A 24,578-nucleotide genomic window follows, 5' to 3' on the forward strand; every position below is an offset into this window, starting at 1 on the left:
CCTGCATGGCAGCCTTGCAAACTCAGAGACCTAAAGTAACCACAAAGGATGGTCTGAAATTAAAACTTTTTTAACTAAAAGCAGTTTATGCTGGGTAGTCATGTGCTGGGCCGGTATCTTCCCTGACAAAGGTAAATCTTTACCTTAACTGAGCCTGTCTATTGTCATTTTGCATCTAGGATAAGATATCTTTAGAATGTCAAAGTAATTTTCCTTTTTTCGGACCTCTCATTGTCACTGAGTTAACTGTTGACTGTTTACTATCCTGCACCCACCTAAGTCAAAGAAGTGTGTGTCTATCATTTTACATTTTATCCAATCCCAGAGGTTTCCCCACTTTCCTTTCTCCCGCCTCCCTAATCTATCACCAGTGGATTTCATGTAACCCACTTGTGTCTCCTCTTTCGATTGTGATGCATAAACTAAGGTGCAAAACTGCCATTCTCCGGAGCAGTATCTCAATCCACTGAGACTGTGCTTCCTGGTCAGTACTTGTCGGCAGTTTTGGGTCAAATTCACAAAAATTCTTCACAGTTTTGAATGTTTCTTATGTTGACAAGTTGCATTTCTTAAAGCATCAAAGATCATTTTGATATGTGATGCTCTGTAATATTTAACAGACATTTAGCAGCTCACGACCAGCCTTATATTTTCTGCTCTCTGAAATCACAGCCACTGGAAAGACAGAAAAGAAAAGGCTGCACCTTTTGGAAAATGACAAGTTTGGTACAATAACTCATTAACAAGTTCAGAAAATAAATTTCGAGGGAAAAACAGGTTGAGAAAACAGATGCGAGAGATAAATTAAGGTACTTTAATAACCTCGAGGCAAAATAAGGTTGAATATTTTAACTTTTCCGGAACTACAAGAGGTTTGAACAAACAAAAGTCACGCGTGAAGGTCATTCAAAGTGAACCTTCCAGTGAGTTTAATAGGATGTTAACTGACCTGTGTGACCAGGGTCAGAACAGGTCACTTACCGGAGTAGGCCCAGTACGGGTCCCCTGAGGCCTTGCGCCTGCGGATCTGCGCTGAGCTGCTGTGTCTGGTGTCCTGAAGGGAGCCAACATAGCCTTCTGTCAATGCTGGAAGACAGGGAGAGCCACTGTGAGACAAAGTCATCACCCACCAAACTCAGGAAGGTGTCACATGCACACTGTTAAGTGACTTCCTGGAAGCACAGGCCTTGGAAAAACTGAATAGAACCTCTTGGTTTTACAGAAAAACTACTACAGGAGCTAAAGAAATTACCGTGGTTACTACTAATATCAATCACAGCTTACAGTGAGCCTTTATTTTGTGCCAAGAAGCACAATGCACTAGGAACTTTATACACACTCTCCTATTTAATCTGCAAGGCAGGAGATACAATGGTCCCAACAATGGGAACATTCCGTAGATAGGCAAATTGGAGCTTAGAGAAGTTAACTTGAACTTGCCCAAGGTTATACAACTAGTAGACATGGAACCTGCGGTTTGGGTTCCAACTACATGTATAAGCCTATGTCCTAGGTGCAAAGAGCCTCTAGCCTTATTTCATCTTCAAAGAGCAAGGGTCATTCCATCTCTTTTACAGATGAAAGAATTTAGGCTCCGAGTCCCAGGTCACCAAGACAAGTGTGCAGCCGATCAGGCACCCGAACATCAGCATGCCTACATCAAAGCCAGGGCTGCTGCCATCCACGCCCAGCACAGTCTGAGGCCAGGGGACTCTCAGTGTTGAGTGTCAGACTTCCACATCCTTTGGACCCCAAATAGTCAGTCACCTGTTATACTTGAGGATATGAAATGTAAAGTCCTCCAAGGACAACAGAAAAGAAACACTGCCCTGGCTGGGTGGCTCAGTTGGTTGGAGTGTGTCCTATATACCACCAGGTTGCGAGTTCCATTTCCAATCAGGACACATACCCAGGTTGCTGGCTCGATCCCTGGTCAGGGTGCACATGGGAGGAAACCGACCCATGTTTCTCTCACATCCATGTTTCTCTCTCTCTCCCGTCCTCTCTAAAAAAAATAATAATAAACATATCCTCAGGCCCAGCCAGCGGGGCTCAGCGGTTGGACATCTACCTATGATGCAAGTGATTGTAGTTCAATTCCCGATCAGGGCACATGCCCAGGTTCCAGGCTCGATCCCCAGTGGGGGACATTGCAGGAGGCAGCCGATCAGTGACTCTCTCATCATTGATGTTCTCTCTCTCTCTCTCTCTCTCCCTCTCCTTTCCTCTCTCTGAAATCAATAAAGAAATATTAAATGTGTGTGTGTGTGTGTGTGTGTGTGTGTGTGTATTTCCTCAGATAAGAATGGAAGAAAGAGAAAGAAAAGGAAGGAAGGAAGGAAGGAAGGAAGGAAGGGAGGGAGGGAGGGAGGGAGGGAGGGAGGGAGGGAGGGAGGGAGGGAGGCAGGCTGCTTAATGGTGTATTTTTTGAAAGCTCAAACTGAATCCAATCTTCTTCCCCACTGAGGAGGGCTCCCATCTGCCAGCTACAGTGTTCAAAGCCTGCCCCTCCCATCCCATCATGGATGCAAATTTCTTTTGTTGTGAGCCCACACCTAAGTGCACTGATGTGTAAAAAGACAAATTTCACAGGTGCCCAGAATCCAAAATGAAATGGAATTACACTTCAAACAATACATCCCATCTGTCTATGTTAACATTTAAATGCATCCAAACAAAATCAAATGTGCTTTTAAAAGCAAAGAAAGTGGTCAGGGGAACTATACAGTCAATTAAAGATTAAGATGGCAACAGGAAAACACATTTTCTATTCCAAATTAGTCAGAATAATAATAATAATCTCACCATGATGACATTAGCTTTGCAGACACTGAGACAGTCACGAAGAAAATTAGGAAACGTAAAATACTTTATGCTTACACGTCAATCGCAAAGACTGGCTTTAAGAGAAGTAATGCTTGAGAAAAGAACAAAGATATTCCATTGATATGAACCCTTCCGAGAGAAATAACAATCTTTTAAAAATCTAAAACACATCTAAAAAGCAAACCTGGTGCCATTTATGCCTGCTCAATGGTCCTTTATGACGAAGTCAAAATCAAAGTCACTACCTATTTTTAAAGTAGGATGAAATGAAGATTTAGGTTCCTACCACCCACTCCATACTACTTTTTACAGGGAAGCCATACGAAGCCCCAGGAAGCTGACCATTCTAAGCGTGGAGGGATCAAAAATAAAATTTCCCATCTCCTAGTCTCCTAATCTATTTTTTCGCATACACCAAAGCACACTGAATGAGTAAGTGTCAGGGGGTGATTGAGGGTCAAGCAAGGCATCAGCAGAGGAGCTCAAAATGGAACCAAGCCTGACAAAGCAAAATCTATGGATGATTTCTGTTGACAAATTTTAAGCCAGGGACAAAGCCAATTTAAAACCACCCCCATGGAAGCTTTATATTCACATGAACCAATTATCTGCCAAAGTTTACTTTTCTCTCTTTTATAAGCAAAAGATCCACAAATGAAAAAAACTGTGACCTGTGATTTTCAAACAAGTCACTTCATCATCAAGTTCTCCATCCATAAAGACCACTAATAAACCACAGCTCTGACTCTCAACTCTGGCTGCTCTAAGAAATAGAAAAAATTAAAGAACTCTATACCCTGACCCCTATCTGCAGATACTGGGATTTAATTAATCTAGGGGGAGACCCAGATATCAGTATTTTTTAAGTTATCCAGAGATAAGCAGCACAAACCTCCCTGATGAGGCAGACCTAAGGTCCTGTTCAGCTGACATTCTCAGCTCCTACCCTGACACCTGTAACTTCACATGACAACTTTTAACATGAGTAAAGAGCTGGCCGAGCAGAAACAAACAGCATGCTGCAGAAATCACTCCAGTGTGGTGTCAACCTCAGGATTCAGAGCAACAAACCTGAACTGAGCCAGACTTCTAGCCCGAAAACTGACCAACAAATGCACCAGGTATCACAGTAAAGGGAATGAGGTTATCCTTAAGGATAGTAACTCCTAGGCCTTCTACAGGAGATGTTGTCTAGTATTGCAATCTCCACAACCAGTCCCCCTCCTGAAAAAGAGACGCTTTGCATGTCCCAGAATCTTTGAGGACGTCCGGGTGAGGCAAAGAGGGTCAGAGGCTGCCAGCATGTCCCTCATTTGCGTGGCTTCCACACTGGCTGGCAGATGCATTACCCATCCTGCCTGGAAAGCAAAGCGACGGGGCCAGAGGTTCATGGGGTAAGCGTGACAACCTGCTGGCACTGAGAAGTAGACCTTAACGCCAAAAGTCTTTAACTACACTGCACAGAGGCCGTCGGTTTGGGGTTCCAACACCTGCCAGCTCCCCAACCTACTAAAATATTAGTGAAAAAGGAGAACTGCAAAGATGTATTTAATTCAAGAAACTAGGGAGGAACGTGTCAGAAGGTCTTCCCTGGCTCTGCAAATCCAAAGGGCAGATACTTCCCAGCCGTCCGCACACATCACACTGTGGTGGGAGCAGTGGACCTGCCTGTCTAAAGGTAGTTCAACTGGGGACAGAAGTAAGAGGTGTGGTTTTGCTGTATACTGACCAAAGAACAGGGCGTAACACAGGGGACAGGGCCATCTCGAGGAAGGCGGGTTACCCCTGGTGGGTTTCTGAAGTGCAGCGTGGGTTGGACGCGGCCAGGGAAGCGCGGGCAGGAAGCCCGGCCCGCGCGGCTAGGATGCTGCACCAAAGGGCTGCGGGGTCAGTCCCCAGCTGGGGCGCCTAGGGAAGGCAATCTACTGATGTTTCTCTCTCACAAGGATGTCTCTCTCGCTCTCTCTCTCGCAGCATGTCCTAGGATGGGGATTTAAAAAAAAAAAAAAAGGCAGGGAAATCTGCCTCCGAAGAGCGTGCTGCATGGCCCGTGGAGGGCTCTGAGCTCCCTGGGGACGAGGGACTCCCAACCCGCCACGCACGGTGGGACTCGGCAAGTGGAAGGTGTTGAATAAATACATGAAAACTCGGGAGGCTGATGGTGTCTGTGCTGGGAGGAAGATCATGCGCTTCCGCGGGTATATGCGTGTATATAAGCCATAAGCAAAAACACCACCTCTCATCCACTATCTCACTTTCTAGGCACTGGCCCCCTAGAGAAACAACAAACATCTGCCACGCGAAGCTGGATGGAATGACCCCAGGACCTCACAAGCAATTCTTTGGGGAGGTGGCTCAGAATGAACAGGGTAGCAAAGGACTGGACCGCCCTGGCACCAGATTTGTCTTGAGCACATAAACTATGCATTAAAGATGTGCTCCCTTTTGCTTCATCTATGTCGGTAATGTGTGGTTTCTTTTTCCCTAAATAAAAACATAATCATGGGCTACTGGCACTTGCATATTTAAAACAAAACAAACTCTTAGTCCCAAATGTATTTTAATCACATAACAAAGTTTTCATTTTTAAAAACATTTTAAAATTATTATGTGAACAGCAGTCAAAAAGGTATATGCAGTATATTAAGGCACTTAATACGTACTGGCAAGAAGCAGAGATTCGCAAAAAGAAACAATCTGTGGTTCCCAAGTAGATACAGACTCAGCACACCAAATTCAATCAATTTTAATACTCTTTGTAGTCTTCTAAACTCTAACAGCCAACCAACAGCGGCATGGCAATGATATGTATGGTAAGGCTATGAATCATGCTATTGATTTTCAATATCGCCTGTGCAGAAAATTAAATTATGCAAATGCTTGCCTTTACGGATCCTTACCTTAATGTAAAATTGCATCCCTGTTTATGTCAGCAACTTAATTACACAATTAGAAAGGGAGAATGCTTATGAAAATATGTAGTTTCATTCTTTAGAACAGACAATAAGTGTAAATCTGCCCTTAATTATCATGTGTCTAACAAAGAGGAGGAGCTGGTGTTATGCAAACATATATTCTACCAGGTTCTACAGCTCCAAGCCCACTGCCGGGGCTGAAGCTGTCGGTCAGCAGAAAGCGCAGAGGGGCGTTTAGTGGGGTTACCACCCTTTGAAGAACTGGGACCGCAGTGACTTGGCAAAGGTAGAAGGCACAAAGGACGTTCAGGCCTGTACACTGACGTGGACTCCTCTGCAAAGAGGTCGTGTCTGGCGTGAGTTTAACAATACACACACATGCGTGCACACACAGGTGCACACATGCATGCACGCGCACACACACTCGGGGCATGAATGCACACGCACCCGGTCTGGGCATGAGGAATATTAAATTTGGGCCGCCTTCAAGGGTCTGGATACTGTAATACTGAAGTGAGTTTAGAAAGGAAAAACCCAGTACTCCCACCATCCAGGACAATTTGAGTCTCTCAATTCTGACAGGGTGAGAGTGGAGATTGCAAAACCAAGAGCATGAACTACCCACCGCTGCTTAGGTCTCAGTCAGCAGGGGAATCTGGCCCCTCTGCACAGAGCTAAGGAGTAGCAAGTATTGTTGTTAGGACGTTTTCATAAACTCTGTCACCTCTGAGAACTTCTACCAAGCATACCTCATTTCCAGCCTGGAGCGAAAAAGATTAAAAAGTTTCCAGATGCAAAGGCCAAATCCTTTCCTATAAAAATATCCTACGAGTTACCTACCACTGAAGATATCAACAAAAGTGTTTCCTAAGTGCATGATTTAATTTCCCAGAGCACCGGACATAGTTTATAACCAGAAATGTTTTTATTCTGCGAATATAAACGCAGATGTGTACCCCATCTGCCTCAACCGTAATCTCAGGAAGATTCTGTGTAATCCTTACTCTCAGGGTTTCAGAGAAGCTTTGACTTGGGGGGAAAGAAGAGCTAGTTTCACGTTGTGTTAACTCTGTGTGTTAATCTGCAGGCTGAACATTTTTCATACGGAGAAACCAGCTCCTCTAAACACTACATAAGACAATGTTCATGACATAAATGTATTTTCTTAGGTTTTACTGTCAAAGAGAAGGGTCACTGAATCTACGTGGGATAAAAATAAAACATATTTTCCCCCACGAGTGCCAATGCATGAATTGAAATTACTGAGTACAACAACTGTCTTAGTGTTCTTAAAAAAGCTGGTACGTCTACATGTGTGCTCCTGTATGCCTGAAAACGAGTGGGAGTCTCAGGTGCCCACCAAGAAAGGAAGACATGTGGTCAGGACAAGCTTTTCAGAATAACCACAGCCATTCCTCCACCTGAGGTTTCCTACCATCTTGAACCTACAATGTCCACCGGCCCCAGCTATGCCATGATCTCCCACAGGGTAAAGTAGATGGCAGATGATCCGGAGAGGTGAAACCAGTAAGTTTATGATGCAAACAGCCTACAGTCCCAGCTTACAACCTGGTCGCACAGCTTATACTCAAAGCAAAACAGTGTAGTGACACTTGAGGGTATTTCCACGTCTAACTGTATGTCCAATTCTAGGCCGTTCCAAAGAACGTAGATGCCTGGGAGAACTGGTCAGCTTCCATCCAAAATTGAAAACATCAATATAAAGAAATTCTGGTTCCCTGGTGCCAGAATGAAAATTACTTAGGCTGATGGATGGATGGCTCCCATATAAAAAGAGTCCTAGTTCAGTGCCAGAGTCACTGCCAGAAACCAGCCCACTAAAAATAAGTAATAGGCACTCGCGCTTTCCAATCCAGAATGCATGCGTCCAGGATGGCAGACAAGCAGTTAAGCAGGCTGTTTATACCTATTATAACTGCTCATACTACAAACTAATTAAAGATCCCTCAAGGATGGCGAAATTGCTATCAAGCATAATTTTCTCTAAATTTTAAAGAGCATTTAAGAAAATTTAAAAACGCACAATAGTCTAAAATGAATAAATCTTTATCTTTTTTGTGTGCCTACAACGGGCAAAAGTATCAGATTATAGTTAGAGTAATTAAATATTCCAATCAGCTTCTCCTCTCCTTTGAGCCTGTATTTCAATTAATTGTAGTAAAATGTACTTAGTGTCCCAAAAGGTAAAATCAAAAAGCGCATTCCTCTGTAACCACTTCATTACAAATAGCCCTTCAGTTATTTGTGATACTGAGTTGACCTCAAATATAATAGATTATACTTCAGTAAATTACCTATTTTATCACATTCAAATGCACTTATTATCCCACTATAAAAATATTTTTTTTCATCATCTGAAGTGAAAATTTACCTCATAGAGCTGTGATTTTTTTTTTTTAAACTATATCTTTATTGATTTCAGAAAGAGAAAGGGGGGAGGGGGGAAGAGAGATAGAAACATCAATGATGAGAGAGTCACTGATCAGCTGCCTCCTGCACGCCTCCGACTGGGGATCGAACCCACAATCCAGGCATAAGCCCTGACTGGGAATCGACCACGATCTCCTGGATCCTAGGTCAATGCTCAACCTCTGAGCCACACTGGCCGGGCGAGCCATGACTTATTAAAACAGACAACTGAAGCTTACAGGCAATTCAAGGGAAAGAGGAATCACACCCCCAATGTAGCATCCTAGCGAAAAAAAGAACACAAAATGGGCTTGTAAAAATTACTTAAGTCAGGGGGAGAAGCAAAATACTGAAATTCTCTCTTCATTATTTTATTCTAAAGTAACACTGATTCCAAAGGTAGAATTTATCTTTGTTTTTAATCAGACAGGACTAAAAGAGACAAAAAATCAGAGCCATACCTCTGCTATTTAACATCACAGTTTAAAAACTTCAGAAATAAACATACATGCTTCCCAACAGGTCCAAGAAAAGGTACACTAAAAAACGAATTTATACAGGGGCTCAGAGGCACCCTCCTAAAAAAGAATTATACACCTGACTTCAAATATTTTATAATATTGGATAAAAATAAATCAATGAACTCTTTCAATCCACTTTAATACTGTTTGGTTATCAAAGAATCATCTCTCTTGATTTTATAAGATTCCTAGGAAAATGATTAGTCATGGATAGTGTTCTGCTAATGTCAACTGTCACAAAGTCATACTTCCAGTTTGACAAATGCACCATCTCTTTGAATCCTTAACAATCAACAGAACTGGAAAATACAGATCATACAGATCCCAGGTTGCATACTGGTGGCCCCCATGCTAAATAGAGGCATTAATCCAGATATTTTGTTTCACCCACCTTACATGTACATGTGTGTTTAATTAATTGCCACCATGGGAAAATCCAAGAGAGAGCTCCGATACCTGTATTTTTTAAATAGGAGAGCTGTTCTTTGTTTCCAAAAAGCAACAGTATGCCAGGTGAATGGCGGCCAGCTTTTTAGAGAAGAATCATGACCCCGTCCAGTCCCATTTGATCATGTGTATTTCCTGTCTAGTCCTTCTGGCATTTCAGTTTGCCACCCATGGCCTGGCCCAATAATAACTTACTTACTAAATCAATTATTGCCTGTGAGGTAGGCACTATTAAATGTACCATTGCCCAGCCGGTCATAGCTCAGCGGTTGAGCATCGACCTAGGATCCAGGAGATCGCGGTTCGATTCCTGGTCAAGGCACATGCCCGGGTTGTGGGCTCGATACAGGTGGGGGCGTGCGGGAGGCAGCCTTTTGGTGACTCTCTCATCATTGATGTTTCAACTCTCTCTCCTTCTCTCTGAAATCAATAAAGATTTTTTTTTTTTTTTTAAAAAAAGGCCCATTAATACAATGGCTCATGTAATTCTTCACATAATTTTGTGGGTTAGGTACAATTATTCAGAAACGGTATATAAATGCCCAAGAACACACAGCCCTGAACTATGTATTAGCATCAAACCTATATAATTGACATTATACTACAACAATTCTAAGCAAAACTGAATTTTAGAAATTATAAAAATCTGTGTTATTAGCTACTCCACATGCTCAAAAGTAAACATCAGTTTACAAGTAAAAAACAGTTTATGTTGGTCTCAGAAAACTAATGTAACAAATTCAAGTCTACTGTTCCCAACACTATTGGAAATTGTCTAATATAAAATCATGGTACAATAGGACTAACAGAAAAATAGAGAGTGATTTTTGTAACATGATGTGAAGAATATATAATTAGAATTATACAAACATTGGTTATTTTCTATCAAACAGAAAGTCACTTGTACGCAAGAAAAAACATTAAGTTACAACTAGAGGTAGAGAAACAAAATGATACATTAATTAATAAATTCTTTTTATTTAAATTTCCTTGCCCAGGCCAGTGTGACTCAGTTGGTTGGGTGTCATCCCATGCACCCAAAGGTTGTTTGGTTTGATTCCTGGTCAAAGGCACATGCTCAGGTTGATGGCTTGATCCCCGGTAGGGGGCATGCAGGAGGCAGCCAACCAATGTTACCCTCTCACAGTGATGTTTCTCTCTCCCTCTCCCTTCCTCTCTCTCTCTAAAAATCAATCAACTATCCTTTAAAAATAAAAATAAAAAATTTGCAATCGTGACAGCCTAATAAATTTTTATCCCTGAGAAATAAAAGATAAGCTTTATAACTTGGGCTTCTTATACTATAGTTGAGTCATTTATACATACATAGTCCCTGTGAAATAATGAATGAACAATATTTAATAAAATAGGTATATTTTTATATAACAAAAAGAAATGGACAAAAACAAAAACAAAAACCTAGTTAAATGTTGCTGGATGCCCATTTCCAAGCCATGGCACATCTACCAACCCCAGCAAAATGTGCCTGCACTGAGCACATGACTCATGTTTCAGAACTCAGACGTAATGCGCTTCATGGTGACAAAAATACCCACACCAAGATAATTCCCAAACCATAGGAGATGGTAGAAAACACATTGCAGGCACAAGCCCTAAGGCCCTGATTTTGGGGATCAAATACAGAGGGCACTCCAACTATGGCACCCCTTTGCTCAATATACCAAGCACAATTGTGGATAGACCTGAGTGGCTTAGTAAACCCAGAAACCTGTGACCTCTAGGGCGAGATCAGGGACACCACAGTGAAGGATGACATGACTGGAGCCATATGACAACAGAGCCGGAGGAGCCTCTTCAGAGGAACTGCCCTGCACACCTGTTTCCTTCACCCTCCTAACTGGACCAAACCACCAACATTCCGCGACGTCAGTAAGAATGAGAGTATCCTATTTGTAAGGCCCGATGAAAACTGGGCTTTGCTGATGACCAAATCGTCGTTAACTGATCAATGAAGTGCAAACGTAGCCTTTCGAGTCTCAAGCCAGTCTGTGAAGTAGACATCTAGCCTTACCTCACCTAGCACCAGTGGGCTCTCCTTTAACACAGCTCACCTCACCTTCCTCCTCTCTTCCCATAAAATCCCAGAGTCCCTCTCCTGGGGGGGGGGGGGGTACCACTCTTTGGGTGTCTGCCTGAACCTGTACTCCCTGAATTGCAATTCCTTTAATCCCAAATAAACGCTTTATGTTCAGTTATTGCCTCCTAGATTTTTAGGTTGACACCACTTAAATCCTGGCCCCCCAGTGGCCTATAATTGTCTGTCTATTCCCCAGAACTCTGAGTGTTTGGTCAGCAAAGCATCTGCACCTTCAAGTTCAATAGTTCCTAACTCCTTCTGGCCAAAAAGAGAATTCCTTGGGAGTTTGGTAAGACGTATAAAACTATTCATGGTCGGATGCTACTCCACCAAGGCCTTCAGGGGCGCTTATCCCCACAGGGCTCCTTGTCCTCTCAGACCTGCAGCCCACGAGGCGGGTCAGCTAATAGCTACATAAATTATAATTTCTACACATGGTGAAACAAACATGAAAATTAAATGAAACAAACATGATAGAGCCACAGAGAATACAAGCAGGCGAGAAATGTACTTGGAGACAATAGTCAGGGAAGATGTCCTTTTAATTGGAGGCACAGGCAGGATGAGACGAAAGAAAAGCACACGTGAGGAGGTCTGGGCAGGAAAGGTGTGGCGCAAGGAGGCCAACCTGGGGAGGCGGGGTGAGCCGGCTGGTGGACAGGGGACAGTAGGGGACCTTCCGGGCCTTGAAATGAACTTGAAGGACTCCAAGAGGAGTCAGTAGGTCCAATTTCCGCTTTCCTTTAAAGCAGCTTTATTGAGATACAATGGTTTGTAGTATATTTACAGAGTTGTGCAACCATAACAACAATCTAATTTTAGAACATCTGTATCAAAGCATGCTTTAAAAAGGTGATCTGCAAACCAAGGGAACAGACTGAAGGGAGGCAGGAGAGCAGGAAACAGTAGGTCGTCACCCTGGGCCCAAGGTCAGTTAAGACAAACCATTCATTACATGTGTACTTGCACCTGTGTGCAGGGGGCCGCTGCTCCTCCAGGCAAACTTTGGAGAGCAAACAAATAGTCTGACGTTCACCTGACCAAATGCCTACTCACCTTGTTTTTAGTTTTATTTGCTATTATTTTCTACAATTTCCCCTTTGGCCTTTATCACCTGAATTAGGATCTGCACTAGTTAAATCAGGGAATTAATTACTCATACACTTCAATAAAAAAAGTCAATGAGAGACAAATAAGATACAACTATTTGCAAAAACAGACATTATCAATACATTTTCTGTTATAGCTATATAGTAAAGAAAACTATACCCTTAATATCATGCAAAAAAAAAAGAAAAATTACCTGCCTGTATGATACCTACTATGGATGTTGGAGAAGCTTAGGTTGGTGATTTTTTTTTTAAATAACAATATTTTTCATTGTTTAAATATAGACATCTGCATGGCTTTAAACCCAACTCTGCCTCTCCAAATGATCCTTTATAAATAACAAAAAAAGCAAAAACTCTCTCTTCCACAGGTAGATGTGAGCAATGGAAGAGTAAGTGACCTAACTAAAGGGTAATTAATAAATCAAATCTATGGTAATTCACCTCTGAATGATGACAAAGATTTTGTCTTTAGCAACTCTTCCGAGCTGTCTCTAATCATGAAAATGTATTCAGAAACAAATATGCTCTGTGGCTGGCAGAGAGATAAATTACCAAATATACCTCTCTCTGTAATTCGAAGCCCATAGGACCATTTCTCCCTCCTGAAAACACCGAAAACAGGCCTCCCACAGGCTTTGTTTAATTCAATCAACACAGACCTGTCCGAAATGTAAAAGAAAGAAAATAATAATAACCCAAGGAGTTGGGTAGAATTGCCCAGGCAACCACTTCAGTGCTGCTGGTGAGAAGAGCCCAGGGCTACGGGCTCAGTTTTGTTATATCCCTTTTCATCAGGTGTTAGCTTTGCTTGCTTTCCAGAAAGAATGAGGTTTGCTTTGTTCTCTAGTTTCAGACAAAAATCTTCAGAGGAAACACCCTGCATGCTGCTTTGCTTGAAGAGGAATTATTCACCTGAAATAACCAATGCAAGTCTCGACAAAAATAACCTAAAAGGGATATTAAAATCTTAAATAAAATGATGTCATTAAAATTCTAACTGCATAAAAACTTTCGCCAGCCCTGGCCAGTGCTGCCCAGTGGTCAGAACGTCGGCCCACGCACCAAAGGGTCGAAGGTTCGACTCCGGCTGGGTCATGGCATGTGCAGGTGGCAACCAATCGATGTGTCTCTCTCACACAGATGTTTCTCTCCCCATCCCTCTTTCTCTCCCCCCCCTTCCTCCTTCCACTCTGTCTGTAAATCAATGGAAAATATATCCTGGGAGTGATGATTAACAACAACAAAACCAACAAAAACTTTCACCAGATCACATCAAGATGGCCAAAGCATTTATATCTAAGTCTGCTTTAGCTCTAAAAGCAGCAGTTTCTTAAACTAATCATATGGAGGTAAGCATGGGAGTGGAGGGTATTTTTTTTTTCTCCTTTTTTGCAAAAAGAGCTATTTCACCGAAAGTCCTCTCCTGCTGAAGAAACGGCAGCTATTAAATAAGCAGAGTTTTTCGTTTGTGCTTGTGCTTTTTCTAAACCTTCCGATGGACCAATCATACCCCAAAACATCTGAAGAGTCAAATGGAAGAGCAGTTTTATGACTTTAGAAGGCGCAAAATCCAAAACTGAAAGTTTCAGTTCAATTCTTCTTTTTGTTCCTCTGTTACAAGAATTTGAATGAAATCAATGGCAAGGAGTCTTTTCAACTCTGAATTTTTCTTCTATAACTCTGCAATACAAATGGGATCCGAAGAGGGATGAAAAGACATTTTCCTTTACTTATTTTAAAAAATGTAACGATGCTGAAAGGAAATTTTGTGTCTTTCGAAGCTTCCCTATCAGGCAAAACTGAATGAAACAATGGTTGGTCTGATTTTTAGACAGCAGATGACAGAGATGCAGCGGATCTGCAGTGGGTCCTCTGGAACAAATCGGTACAATACACGTACCAAAGCTATAGGGACCACAGATTACAGACATCCTGAGCGAATTCTGAAAAATACACTCCTTTAAACAGAACTTACAAAGGCTTATTAGACACATTTGCTCCTTAAGTATCAACTCTGTGCAGTCAGTGAGTGAGAAGGGTGGCCTTAGAAGCAGGGGAGACCCCAGGGTTTCCTTTGTGCATGGCCGTGCCCAGGCTAATGCATATTTGCTATTTTACACAACCGAATCAAAAAGGCTGCAGATTTGCCCCGACTGGCGTGGCTCAGTTGGTTGGGCGTCGCCCCATGCTCCGAAAGGTTACGGCTTCTACTCCCAGTCAGGGCCCGTGCTTCATTCCTAAAATTCCTCTTGCCCTGCTTCAGTTTCTCAAACTATCAAATATAATTAATAAAGATGCTGAGGATAGCTAGTTTGTCTTCAGCACTTACTGTGTGCAGAGCTCCGACGCTAGATTATCTCATCTAATCCTCACTGGTCAACGTTGAGGGGTAAACAAATCTTCTCAATCTCCCATTTCCCCAGGCTCAGAACAGATAACTGAGCACCATGCCAGTCACATCACATTGTACAAGACACGGAAAGGAAGGGTTAGGATTACCCACTGAGCTTCCCTAAAAAGTCTGAGAGCCTGAAATATGGAAATGGATGGCATGTATTCAGGTTCTTTTAAAAACATATATAAAGACCCAAATATAAAACATTACCACAGAATATATTTGCACTGATTCAAAGGGACCTTTGCACCAGGACTCCCACAGACTGTTGTAATTTTTACATATTCTATCTCAAGGACCCACTAGGTACTTAGATGTCCCAGTCCTGTGTCCCCAAAAGAAACAGTGGGCTTTCGATTGTCCTTTAAAGAGATTTCACACTGAAAGAATCCCCACTGTAAAACCTCTCTAGTTATAACTAAAAATACTACAATAAAAGTGATAATTCCTGAAAATTATAATAAGGCTTGCAAAGAGAATTCTAACACTGCAGCCTACAGAGGAAGGCATTACGCTAACACCAACTAACTGCTGGGAAAACAATTTCCTTTCTCTAAACAGAAGAAAAGAATGCTCCATGCAGGCATCTGTTCACATTTTAGCTGAGAACTGGGGATTACAAGAAGCCTTTAAAACTGCTCCGTCCAATGCAGTAGCCGCTGGCCACACAGGGCTACCCTGAGCCGAGATGTGCTGTGAGTGTAAAATACACACAGGATTTCAAATACTTAACGAGAAAAATGACTGTAAAATAGCTCCTTAGTATTTTCCATTTTGATTACATGTTAAAATGATACTTTGGATATACTGGATGAAATAAAAAACCAAATCTCCATGTAAAGTGCCTGAAACACCTTACGTTAGCACTATGGAAGTCAGCTTCTTTGTCTTTTTTGTGACATACTTCCTATAACGCTCCTGGCACCAGGTACAAAATGTGACCTAGAATATACTTTAGTGAACCCCCCTTCCTTCTGTCTACCCCCTTCTCACAAATCAAGGGAGCTCAACTTCTTCTGTTTTCCTTCTTCTGTAGGAGAGACTAACTCAGTGGGGAGAGGCATAACTCTGATGGAGGCATATGGCCCACTGGTCTCCTCTCTTCACTGCTTCAGCTATGAAATGTAAGGCTCATAAATCAACAGGAGGCCTAATGGCTCGGCACTGAAGAATTCAGGAACATCGTCATAGTGCTTGGCGTGTGAGCCATTCTATTTTTCAGAAGGGCCTAAGTTAGGGGGACACAGCATATACAGAGAACAGTTTGATTTTAGACATTACTATTTCTGGGGGGGAAAAACAAATAAATCATTATGTTGAACCTGAAAATATAGTTCCTTTTCTCACAATGACCATGAACATTTTCCAGGTAACATGACTTTAGGACCTTTTCCAAATTTCATATCCAAAGGCAAACTTTCGAAGAAGCCTAGGTATTCCTGGGGTGCCCAGTTCCCCACACAACCACTCTTCCTACTGTCTGCTTTCAAACTCCATGCCTGCCTGTCTGAAAGAGAACAGGATATGCCCTGGAGCACAAGGCCCAAATACCCAAATGACTGATTAAAGTGCTGGTGCAGGAATACACCCCTAAGATCGTGAATTTCTGGCCTACAGTGAGGCTTCAGAATAAATTTTTTAAAAATTCCTTCTGGGATCAGATGCAGGTGGTCAACAGATCACATTCTGAGCAACACTAATTTGCTCAAATCATCAACAATGAAAATCCACAGTTAATGGAAGACAAGGAAAATGAAAATCTTTTATAAAGTAAGTTTAGAAAAATATTTTTAATTAAGCCCTCTAAACTGATGTGTCTGCAGAAAGCCTGGAGATAAAAAGGTGTTTTGCATTTCTTTCTGCTCTGGGTTTTGAAGGTCACGGGACTCACGACAGATGTGGCCTGGTTTGAACCATAAAGGTCTGCATGGCTAAGAACACTTAGTGTAAAAGGGTAACAGCTGAGGAGCTGTGGCTGCAACAGTTGGTTAGCTCCAGCCCAGCAGGATAAGCCCCTGGCTCTGCCAAAACAGACCGTATCCCTTGCAGGCCAGATGCCCAGGGGTGGGACCAGCAACTTCCATGCCCTGCGGTTGTCACAAACCCCATTACATCAAAGAAGTCCCTACAGACGTAAGGAAGAGCCATCTAAACATATTTCAATGGCACAGTAAGATGCACCATCATTCTGCCGGAACAAATGAATAATGAACCATTACTCTGCTGGCAACAATCTTGGGGCCATGAAACTGATCAATAATCATATCACACATCTAGGCATTTCCACTATAAATTCTTTTTTTAATAGCATTTACTGCTTTTTCTGATTATAAAAGCAATAAATATTCATTGTGGAAGTCCATTAGGTAAAGTACATTAATGAGCAGAGCACATTAAACAGACAGGAGAGTACATAAAAAGCATAAAAAAGAAAATAAAAATAACCATAACCCTGTTAAAATGTGGGTGTATTTTCCTCCTCTGTCCAATAATCAATGGTGTTTGTTTTTTAAACCTCACCTGAGGATATTTTTTCCATTGCGTTTTCAGAGAGAGAGAAAGAGAGAGAGAGAGAAACAGCGATGTGATAGAGGCACATCGACTAGTTGCCTCCTGCATGCGCCCCAACCAAGGCGAAGGATCCAGCCTGCAACCGACGCACATGCCCTTGGCTGGAATCAAACCCAAGACCTGTCAGTCCGTGGGCCGAAGCTCTAGCCACAGAGCCAAACCGTCTAGGGAAATAGAGTCTTTTTTTAATGTATGGTGACTCTTTCAAAAATGACTCTGTGTTTAAGTTCATTAACTCTCATAGTGGAAGAATATGCAAAAGTAAAGCTCATTTCCATGAGAATTAAAAGTACCATCACTAACAGGCCATGTGACTCTGCCCAAGTCCAACTGTTTTGTCTGTAAAAAGGAGGGATTGGGGAAATGACTGCTACGGTCACTTCCAGTTCTGACATGGTCTAATGTGAACAACTCTGCACTTCTTATTGAATTTTCTAAATCAACCAAGACCGAACATAGCAAACTGGTGGCCCTCTACCTGAACCCCATAAACATAACATGTCATGTCAATCAGTTGCCAACATTTGACAACATGTGAAAATCCAGACTTTAGTATTCTCTTTAAAAATTTTTACTATCGAGCCATACGGAACCATATGGCAACAATTGGCTCGAAATGCACAATTTTTGGTCACCTTCATTCAGCATGAACTTTACCACCATCCCTGCCAATCACTAATCTGTCCCCAGGTATCAGCTGTCAGCTGACCCTGCCTCTAAGCTTAATTTTATAAGTTACTTCAGTTATTTATGGTGTGCCTCCCTGGTCCTTAAACAAGTGGGTCTGCAACCCTTTAGAGAACATCTACTATGTAAATAACAAGATCATATATGTGTGTGTGTGTGTGTGTGTATCTTAGAAATAATCTTAAGTGAAACTTACTATATGCTAGTCACCATTTTAATCCTTTAATTTAATCTTTTAATCCTCATGACATCCCTACAAAGTAAATACCATTGTTGAACCCATTTTAGGTGAGGGAAATGGGGGTTTGGAGGTTCACTAATTCACTCAAGGTCACAGAGGCAGGGTGTGGCAGAGTCCTGCCCTAGCTCAGAGCACCAAAGTCAGTAACTAGTTGGGGACTCCTTATTTACTTCAGTCTTCTCCAGCCATAGATCCTGCTCTGCCAGCACGCTGGGACAGGGATGCAAAAGTGCCAAATGCCAATAGAGAGGGAGAAAAGCAAAGAAAATATCACCAATAGTTCAACTGCAAGCTGGTAAACAGCTTCACCTTGGAGACAGGTAGATACGCTATCAACATTAGACAAAAGCAAAACTGTAAAGTTGGTGAAATTCAGCAACTGTAGGTCTCCATGAAGCTTCACAAACTCCTGATAAGGAAAATGATCCCAAACAAGGAAATACGGTAAAGAGAATGCAGCATTTTCTGTCAATACCATATTGGGTCAAATTTAACAAAGTCAACTAAAAATTGTTTAATCACCTAGGGGAACGCACCATACTTTGACTTGCTGTTCACTAAGACTAAATGCCAGACCTGGTGAAGTTAAACATCAACCTGTATGTATATTGATGTCCACTTTCAAAAAAGAAAACAAGAGTTTTTGTAACTCTGCAGGATATTAACCAGTGTTGTATGTAACCTAGCAACTATATTCTGGCATTTTATTAACTAAAAGCACCCAGTTCTTCAACCCAGCTTTACTATATTATTATTTGCTTTATTAATGATTTAAATTCGGTATGTATTAATTGTGTAAGAGTCACAAATTTTGTGACAATTACTATTTGCCTGCACTTACGCGAACCCCTCCTCCCGAACAATTTGGGCTCCAGGCCTGTATCTCTCCTCTCTTCCATTTTCAAACGACTGCACTAAGAAACATGCCACAGAAAATCAAAATTCAATTCTACAGCTCAATCTTAGTAAGTAGGAACAACTTAACGCATCACACACTCCGGGGAACAATCTAATATAGAAGATTTCTGGGGGTGCAAATATACAGTAATAACCACCCTTAACGCTGAAACTTCAGGCATCAAGGCAGGTCACTGAGAAGGCAGGCATTAAAGGAAATACAACTCAACTACCCGTCTTCAGTGGGTTATCAAATGGTCGTGTCTTCAGCAGAATAGGATCTACTTTCAATTATTCTGGTGTTTCCCATTTAATGATACTGTATTTTCATTATAAACATTCTTAATGCAGTGAGATTTGGTAATATAGTCCCCAAATAATTATTCACCCGATGCTTCCAGATATACTCTAACATCCAAATCCCATATGTTTTCGACCATTAACCCATGTCCATTCCCACCCACGGTGGGGGAAAAAAATCCCACCAAGTCACAAATCAGGAGATCCTTTCACTTGAAAGGGAGAGTAAACAGTAGACGTCAGGAGGACCAGAGCCCAGAAGACAATGTGGCTACAGGGAAACCACAGTGATAAGATAAGGACTGATTGCAGCTCCTCTGGATTTATGCTGCAAGGTCACACAGCCTGAGGACCCACTGGAAATGCTTAAACTAGAGAGGTTACAGATTCAATGGACGGGGAAGGTCAGTCCTCCAACACCCATCCCAGCCGGTCATAAACGCCTGGCTGTTCTCCAGCTAAACCTCAACAGTGCCTTATTTGAGAACAGTGAGAAAAACACCCAGCCCTCACCCGGCGGCTCAGCTGACTGGAGCGCCCTCCCATACACCAAAAGGTCGTGGGTTCGATTCCCTGTCCGGGCACATACCTAGGTTTTGGGTTCAATCCCTGGTCAGGGTGCCTGCAGGAGGCAACCAATCGATGTTCCTCTCTCACATCAATCCCCCGCCCCTCTCTCAAATCAATAAAAAAAAATGTCCTCCTCAGGTGAGGGTAAAAAAAAAAAATAGAAAGACACCCAGGATGCTTCCACCATGCGCTTATCCTAAACCCAAGGCTGGTGTCTGTGAAATGTCTCGGCACTCTCCTGCTGAGCCAGGCCTCTGTCCTCTCAAGGCTGCTCAAGCTTGGATCCCAGAAAGAGAGTAAAACAAAACCGATCACGAGCAGACATCACCAGTCTCGTGGAGCTGAGCCTCAGGACAAAATGTGCCACGTTAAAGTGAAGGCTTCTCAAGGGGCACTGAGGTCATCTGCACTGAACACAGCGATCACTCCACGCAACAACAACAAAACCGTAAGGTGGAGGGTGGGGGTGGGGGTGGGGGTGGGGGAGAAGTGGGGGAATTAAGTCTCCAAAAGAAAAGGCCATCAGAAGGAGAGAATGCAGCGAGGGGAACCCCTCTACCCCACTTTAGGACTTGTTATAAAGCTACGGTAATCAAGACTGTGAGGTATTAGCAGACAGAAAGAAACCCAGATCAATGGAACAGTAGAGAATTCCTGCGGAGATTGAGACAATGCAGCCAACTGATTGTGACAAAGGTATACAAAAGCAGTTCAATGGAGGAAGGAAGATCTTTCAAGAAATGGTGCTCGGTAGGGCAACTGGATATCCAAGGGGGAAAACAGAGAAAGAATCTTGACCTATACCTCATGCCTTATAGAAATATTAATGCAAAATGGCTCATAAACTTAAATGTAAAATGTAGAGCTGTAAAACTTTTAGGGGATAGAAAAAAAAGAAAGTCTGCTGGACCAGAGGCTTGGTGCAGTTCTTAGGCATGACTCCAAAAGCATGACCCAGGAGAAGAAATGAATAAATTAGACGGCTCGGAAATTAAGAACTTTTTATGAAGGGCCTTGTTGAGAGGAAGAGGGGACAAGCTACAGAGTAAAAAAAAAACCAAAAAACATACTTGCAAACCACATATCCGACAGGGAATTACTATCTAGATTGTGTGGATAACTCTCAAAACTCAACAGTAAAAAAACAAGCAATCTAATTAGAAAGTGAGCAAGGGACAAGAAGAGACATTTGACCAGAGAGGATGGCAAATGGGCACAGGAAAGGATAGTCAACCTTAGCCATTAGGAAAATGCAGGGCACGCCCACAGCGAGGTGTCACTGCACACAAAGCCGGCGGGAATGTGGAGCGGTACAGGAATTCTGGAAAACCCTTTGACGTTTCTTAAGAAAACCAAACATACATTGAGCATACAATGTAGCAATTGTACTCCAGTCCCAGAAAAGTAAAAACTAATGTCCACACAAAAACCTGTCCGTGATTGTTAATAATTGACTGTTTTGAAGCAACCAGGGACTAGAGGGAAAAAACCACCTGCCTCACAGGTGAATGGTTAACAGACTGGTGCAGCCATGCCCCCAGCACTGCCCCACAGTGCGGCCAGCGAGCTGGTGACACAGCAGCCTGGAGGACACCAGGGACACTGTTCCAGTGGAACGAGCCGACCTCAAAAGGCCACGTACTGTATAATTCCATGCACAGAACATTCTCGAAATGACAAAATTATACAGATGTCAAACAGCTTAGTGGATGTCAAGAATTGCGGATGGTGGGGGGAGGAGTGATTGTAAAGGGGGAGAGGATGAGGGAGATCTGTGTGCTGATGGAACCAGGCTGTATCTTGGTTTCAGTGGTGGTTACACCAATCTACCCATGTGAAGCGACAGCCGAGAACTGCACCCAAGTCAAACTCCTGGTTTTGATACAGTACTATAATTATGGAAGACAAACCCCATGAAGAAAACCGGGTAAACGGTACGTGGAACTCTCTGTACTATTTTGCACCTTTCTGTGAATCTACAATTATTTCAAAATTAAAAGTTAAGAGTATCCCTGACACTCTAAGGATGGCCGTGATTTTTGCTTTCTAGCCAATTCATTTTGGTAGCTCCACATAAAAATAAGGAAGTCGCACAAGGAGAAACATGCATGTTTAAAGACAGTAAGACCATTAGAGTTTCCCCTTTTCTTGTTCTCACCCCATTTAACACATATTCCATTTACAATAGTAATATTGGGAGGGGGCGCACAGTAGGTGAAACTTAGCAACTTCTTGGGAAGATATTCCACAAATAATATGACCATAAAAATGAATGGTGTTGTATAAGGAAGAAAATAGAAAAGCCACCGTTACTTTAACTTTGTAATTGCCTGTTGATCATCTGATAAAATAGTAGGAAATAAAATAAAAGTTTGTTAACATATTACCAGGCCTTGAAACAATGTACAATTAAGGGATGGATTATGTAATTTCTGAAACAAAGACATTTCCTGAAAAGAAAGAAGAAAGGAAATAAGCATAGTCCCAAATATTTGGCCTAGGTTGAACACCGAATACTTCTAACCCAGAGACGAGTTATAAAACCAACTCCTTCAAATTAATCATCCACATCTGTCCTCCCCACAAGCCCACTCCCCAAGTTCCATTTCTCTCTCAAATCGTTCCAACTGAAACGTTCCTGTCATAACTCTAAAACGTGCACTGGCACCTTCATACAATTCTTAACAGAAAATAAAACATGTATCCATATACTCATGATTAAATAACTGTATAGTAAACATTTGCGTTACACAGTACAGTAAGTCTTTTTTTTTTAAAGCAACCTAAGTTTAAAATTTTAACGAAAATAAACAGACTTAACATTTAAAAACTGACCATTATTAATTCCCCAATTATACTGTATCACTTTGAGGTTGCAATAATGAAATTAAGGGAAAACAGCAATATAAATCTGACACTGACTTTCACATTTCACATACTTGCTTAGAATTTGAAACTTACAGGGGAGACTTCTGCATTAGCAAATCTCCAAAAGCCGAGTTCAAATTCCAGCAAGTGGGCAGGACACGCCCACCCTGTATCTGTTCCCCACTGTCACCAGGCTGCTTCTTCCTCCAGATGGGAACCCACACTCAGTCCAGACCCTCCCTCCACCACTCAGCTGTGAGCCTCAATCAGGCTGCTCAGTTCACAGCACCTGTTAGATGGTACAGATTGGTCTAACCCCCTTTCTGCTGGTCTCAATGTGACACTTTATGTAGCTCAGCTCCATTTTGGCACCTTGAGGAGAAACAGTGATGACGAATCTGATATACAGATGACAAAGCAAAAGACTGGAAACAGCCGTAGTTCCCAGCGAAGTTGGCTGGCCACTGATTACCTGGAAATCCACGACCTCTGGATCTCTATTAGGGACAATAACATTTCTTTTTCCTCATTGCTCAGAGCTGGGTCTCGCCTCACTTGCAGCTGAGAGCATCCTAAGTGATACAGGGGTATTACTCATATGGCAGCCTGACCCAGGGGATGTCCTCTGTGGTTTCTAAGGGAATCAAGTACTCTAGGCATTTCCTGACTTAGGAAAATATACAGGGCATGGTGTAAAACATGAGAAATAAAACACAAAATCTGTTCTAAAATGTAATACAAATCTTTTTTAATGATTGTATAATATTCCATCATATAGATAGTCAAACCCTACCATCAGCTGATACGGTGACTTTGTGTGAGTTAGAGAAGGTATCTCCTCTCCACACTTCCTGGCCATCTGCTGGAATAAAGACCCAATAATTTTACTCATCAATTACACAGTGCTTCTGTAGTGAACGGCACATCCTTGAGTTTTTAGACATCTCTGCAGCTAAAAACAGCTCTAAACCAAACTTCTAGGAAGCACCTGCATCCTTAAACTCATCAAATCTCAGATGGTTAGCTAGCAGTGCAATCAACTCTGAGGACACTCTACTACTTCAAGCACTAAAATAATTCAGGTTGCAATTCTAATGTGGGCATTCAGCTGGAACAGTAAGCGAAGTTACAAAGTAGGCAGTGTGCCTACTGGTCACAAAGTAGGCAGTGACCAGTAACAGAAATGTACAACTACTCCAGCAAGGAAAGAATCAAGTCCAAAGGGTAAAATTTGGTGGAAATTTATGATGCTTGGCTGATTTACAATGTAATGGAAAGGGAAGAAGTTAACAGATGACATGACACTGTATACAGAGAACCCTAAAGATTCACCAAATAACTACGAGAACTGACTAATGAATTCAGTAAAGGAGCAGGAGACAAAATAAAAACCCACAAATGAGTTGTATTTTTTTACACCAATAAGGAACTATCAAAAAGGAAAATTAAGAAAATCCCATTTACAATTGCATCCAAAAATAAAATAAAATAAAATACCTAAGAATGAACTTAACCAACAATGTATAAAGACTTGCACTTGGAAAATTATAAAGCACTGAAGAAAGAAACTGAACAAGATACAAATAAGTGGAAGCACATACCATGTTCATGGATAGGAAGAATTACATCATTAAATGTCTATACTACTGAAAGCAATCTATAGATTCAATGCAATTCCTATCAAGATACCAATGGCATAT

The 24,578-nt window shown here is 42.0% G+C and overlaps 1 protein-coding gene across 4 annotated transcripts in view; it reads right to left on the bottom strand.

Annotated features, from left to right (window-relative positions):
* PTPRG (protein tyrosine phosphatase receptor type G) overlaps nt 1-24,578 on the bottom strand; it is a 640,558-nt gene that overhangs the window by 477,436 nt on the left and 138,544 nt on the right. For all 4 annotated transcript variants that reach the window (XM_081160462.1, XM_081160461.1, XM_081160464.1 and 1 more), the window contains exon 2: nt 982-1,086. In XM_081160462.1, the coding sequence (XP_081016588.1) occupies nt 982-1,086 (105 nt within the window). The remainder of the gene's footprint in view (nt 1-981; nt 1,087-24,578) is intronic.

This window comes from Miniopterus schreibersii (genome assembly GCF_964146895.1).
Source record: "Miniopterus schreibersii genome assembly, chromosome: 15".
NCBI lineage: Eukaryota > Metazoa > Chordata > Mammalia > Chiroptera > Miniopteridae > Miniopterus > Miniopterus schreibersii.